Genomic DNA, 3948 nt, shown 5'->3' with positions numbered 1-3948 from the left:
AGAGCGCGGGGAGGCGGGAAATTTAAACCGGGCGCCACTGGGGCTCCTTCCCCTCAGGCGGTTCCCAGCGGGATTCTCTGCGGGATCCCGGCATCTCGGTTCTCCCGCCTCTGTCTCCCCTCTCCCTGCAGGGTCACCAACGGTGGCAAAACCACCCTGACCAACAGGCTCACCAAGGCGCTGCCCAACTGCTGCGTGGTGCACCAGGATGACTTCTTCAAGGTACGCTGAGACCCCGGGTTAAAGCATTAACTGCTGCTTGTACGTGCGGTGGCAGCTGTAGTGGGTCCCCACACACAGCTTTTATATACTTGTGCATGTTTTCCAAGTAAGTTTTGACGGCTTGGGAGCAGCAACCTTCTGATGTTAGGGTTTTTTTTCTCCTTTATATAATTTTTAGATGATTTTGGACAGGGAACGAGATGCTGACACTTACAAATGTCAGTGTCTGCGCCCCTAGAATGGCTGCAGCAAAAGCTTCCTTTAGTTCTAATAACAGATCTAACTGGGTTGGACTGATTTCTGCTAGAGGTCGTTTACTGTGCTCGGCACAAACAGTTTTCTCCATGTTGGGTTTTCCTCCTTATTTAAATATGTTGCTTCTAAATAATCTTTTAGGATTTAAGCACCCCTGCGCTGCTTTAAATACAGGAGGACAGTTGTGTTGGGGAGCTTTACAGCTCCCTGTCAGAAACCCAGTTAAGAGATTGCTAAAGATGAATGCACAAGAGCTGTGCTGAGTTGGGAGAGCAGCAGGGACCACATCACTAATCCCTGCAGGGTTCCCAGGAAGGACAGAGCTGGACCCCACCACATGTGGGAGTCCAAGAGATATGGCCACACACTTGAAGTATCCCTCTGTCATTCCCTGATGTGTGAGGTGCTCTGGCACCAGTGGTTTGTCCTGACTTTGCAGGAGCATGTGCCACGTGAAACAGAGACCCTCATTTGAAAAGCTTCTGTGCCAGAAGCCTCATGCACAGATTTGGTCACATATGAGTCCTGGAAGTCAAGGAATTCTGTTGGAGTCTCCATAAAGATCTACAGTTTTTTCCCTAGTGTGCTTAGCTGGCAAATGCCAGTAAAACTATGGTAGCTAGGCTAGTAAGTAGCTAGTAAAGCTGTAACTACTGACCACGTGTCTTGTTATGCTGACCTGTGTTTCCATTAGGAGTTGAAATAGCTGTTCTTGAACATGTAAATTTTAGGATTTACATATTGCTGTATTTGCATTTTAAGTTCTTTTATGTGTTGACTTATAAACAGGCACCTGTAGTGTTTTGGCTAATAACACCGTATCAAATGATTAACCTAGAACTTTATCCAAAGTGGCTTGACCAAGCCAAGGAAACTCCTCACAGTTCCTGGGGTTGGTGAAAATGGGAAGTTAGATTTGAATGTAGCCCAAGCAGGGTCTGTAACTGTTGTTAAGTGAACACTTGCTTTGTTGTGTATTGCAGTAGTGTCCAGGTTGTGATCGGATCTTAGGTAACTGATCACGCTGAGTTTGCAGCAATGTTTTATTGCTCACTATATTTCAGCCACAAGATCAAATAGAAGTCGGGGAAGACGGCTTTAAACAATGGGATGGTAAGAGCAGTGTTCGCTATAGGATGCAGTAATGTATATTTTTCCTAAGTATTTCTTTTTAATTATTAAAGATTTAACAGTAAATTTATGTAACTTCAATTTAACAAGTTCGTTCTATTTTATACTTTCAAGCCTATGTGCTCCATGGTATTTGATTATGTACCTTTTTCCCACCCACCCCCTTTCTTCTAACTAGTGTTGGACTCCTTGGATATGGAGGCAATGGTGAGCACTGTGCGTGCCTGGATTGAGAACCCAGTGAAGTTTGCCCGTTCCCATGGGGTGAATGTTACGCCTGGCTCTAAAGAGCCAGCTTCCAAAGATACCCATATATTGGTCATTGAAGGCTTCCTGCTTTATAATTACAAGTAAGGTTTGGGGAACTATTAACAGTTTGCCAGGGAAGAACACTAGATCCCTGCTGCTGGGGCTAAAACCTCCTTTTTACTAATATACCCCTCCTGTCTTGTCCTGAGGTATCATGCACAAGAATTTTTCTCATTTCAAATGGAAAATTCCCCACTAAATGCTGGGAAAAGCGAGGTGCATGAGGTGACTTTCTCAAGGTAACACAGGAAGCTCATTTGGGCATGCCCTTGAATGCCAGGTCATGAGGAGTTGTAGATCAGTACTGAGCGGTGGCATGGACTTCCCTCCTGGCCTCCCTCCACGAGGCCTAAACCTTGACCTGCAAAGGCCATTGGTGAGAACAACTTGATAATCCACTCTGCGTTCACCACATAGAATCTCCCCTGCAATTTAGGAATAGTTCCTTCATGTGATAAACGTTGATGCTAAACTGAGCTTAGTTAGAATTAATTGTAAATTGGAGCACAGATCAACTTTTTTGCTTTTTTACATGGGGGGAAAAATGCTTGGCAGGAAGAGAGGAGACTCCAATGAAGAGAGAAAACTCCCAACAGCTAAATATACACCCTGCAGAAATCACGTGCTATGAATGTGACCAGCAAAAGATTCTTGGCTCCAAATTCCAGTTTTGTTTACAAAACTCTTTCAAGAGAACAAGCTGTGACACTGAGAAAACCAGACTTGAGTCATGCCATCAGACAGGCAGCGCCATCCCAGCTTTCCAAACTGAATGTAAAATGGCAATCTTGGACCAGCTGTACCAAGCATGGCCAAGTGAGGAATGTGCTGGCACACTGCTGGGTGTTCATCCTCAGTGAGGTGACTCTTAGTGTCTCCTGAAGGTTACAAATACCTCTGAAGCTCTGTCTTGTTAATGGGAGCTTTTCCATAGCCCAGGGGACTGTTCCATCCTGGACCTATAGCTTGCTCAGTTCATGCTATATTAAGCATTTTTGCAACCCTCCCAGGCTTTTAGAAGTCTGAGTCCCACCAGGTTCAAGGTAGATTTGCTTCAGGGATTTTTCTAGGTTTATTTTCTTCAGCCTCGTAGCAGCTCAACACAGAAAGCTGCAGTAGAGCCTGTTCTGGAAAAGAACAGGAGCTGATGAGCTGCCTTTGCCAAACCTGTGTGCCCACAAATGCTGCAGCACAACAGGCCAGGTGGTTTGATAAGTCAGTGCAGTGCCCATGCCAAGGCAAATGATAAAGAAGCAGCACAGTTTACACTCCAGGGCTTCCCAGTCCCGTGTCTGACCCCCCACAGCAGGAGGTGTTTGGGTGGGAAGACTATGTAATGCACCATTCTGACCTCCAAACCCTGTGTTCTGTGTTTTATGGTGAATAAACCTATTGTACTTTAGCTTGTGTCTTAATGAGGACACACTTCTGTTGTCTCCAACACACACAAATATGGGAAAGGAAGGGGTGATTCAGGGCTTTCAGGGGTGATTTAACACTTTGACAGAAAAAAAAAGACACATTCTTTCTTTCTACCCTACCCCAGACCACTGATAGACCTCTTCGACTTGCGCTACTACCTGGCAGTTCCATATGATGAGTGCAAAAGGAGGAGAAGGTAAGAAGACTCTTTGATGTAAGTCTAACCCCTTCTTCCAGTAAAGACTCTACTGGAGGCAAGCCTTCAGGCTCCCTTCATGTTGCTATAAATGGAATATCTTGGTGTCATGAATCAAAATTGGAGCTGAAACCTGTGCAGAAAGACTTTCATGTGGCTTTTTCTGGAACTTTATATCTGGCAATTCCCTTTGTGTGGCTTTTCTGAAGATCAGCACGTCACTGCAAAGGGAACAGAGGCATACAACCCCAGACTAGTTTGGGCTGGAAGGGACCTTAAAGCTCATCCAGTTCCAACCCCCTGCCATGGGCAGGGACACCTTCCACTAGAGCAGGTTGCTCCAAGCCCCTGTGTCCAACCTGGCCTTGAACACTGGCAGGGGGGGGGCAGCCCCAGGATCTCCGGGGACACCC

General features: G+C 45.9%; 1 protein-coding gene across 1 annotated transcript in view; it reads left to right on the top strand.

Annotated features, from left to right (window-relative positions):
* Window positions 1-131: 131 nt before the first annotated feature.
* NMRK2 (nicotinamide riboside kinase 2) overlaps window positions 132-3948 on the top strand; it is a gene marked incomplete at its 5' end in the record, with an annotated part of 4962 nt that continues 1145 nt past the window's right edge. Inside the window, 4 exons of the mRNA XM_010015245.1 lie at window positions 132-222; window positions 1542-1590; window positions 1787-1958; window positions 3464-3535. Coding sequence (XP_010013547.1) covers window positions 132-222; window positions 1542-1590; window positions 1787-1958; window positions 3464-3535 — 384 coding nt within the window. The remainder of the gene's footprint in view (window positions 223-1541; window positions 1591-1786; window positions 1959-3463; window positions 3536-3948) is intronic.

Source organism: Nestor notabilis, unplaced genomic scaffold (genome assembly GCF_000696875.1).
Source record: "Nestor notabilis isolate BGI_N333 unplaced genomic scaffold, ASM69687v1 scaffold19505, whole genome shotgun sequence".
Taxonomy (NCBI): Eukaryota; Metazoa; Chordata; class Aves; order Psittaciformes; family Psittacidae; genus Nestor; species Nestor notabilis.
Note: the sequence above shows the minus strand (reverse complement) of the source record. Positions and strands in the feature narration are given on the sequence as shown.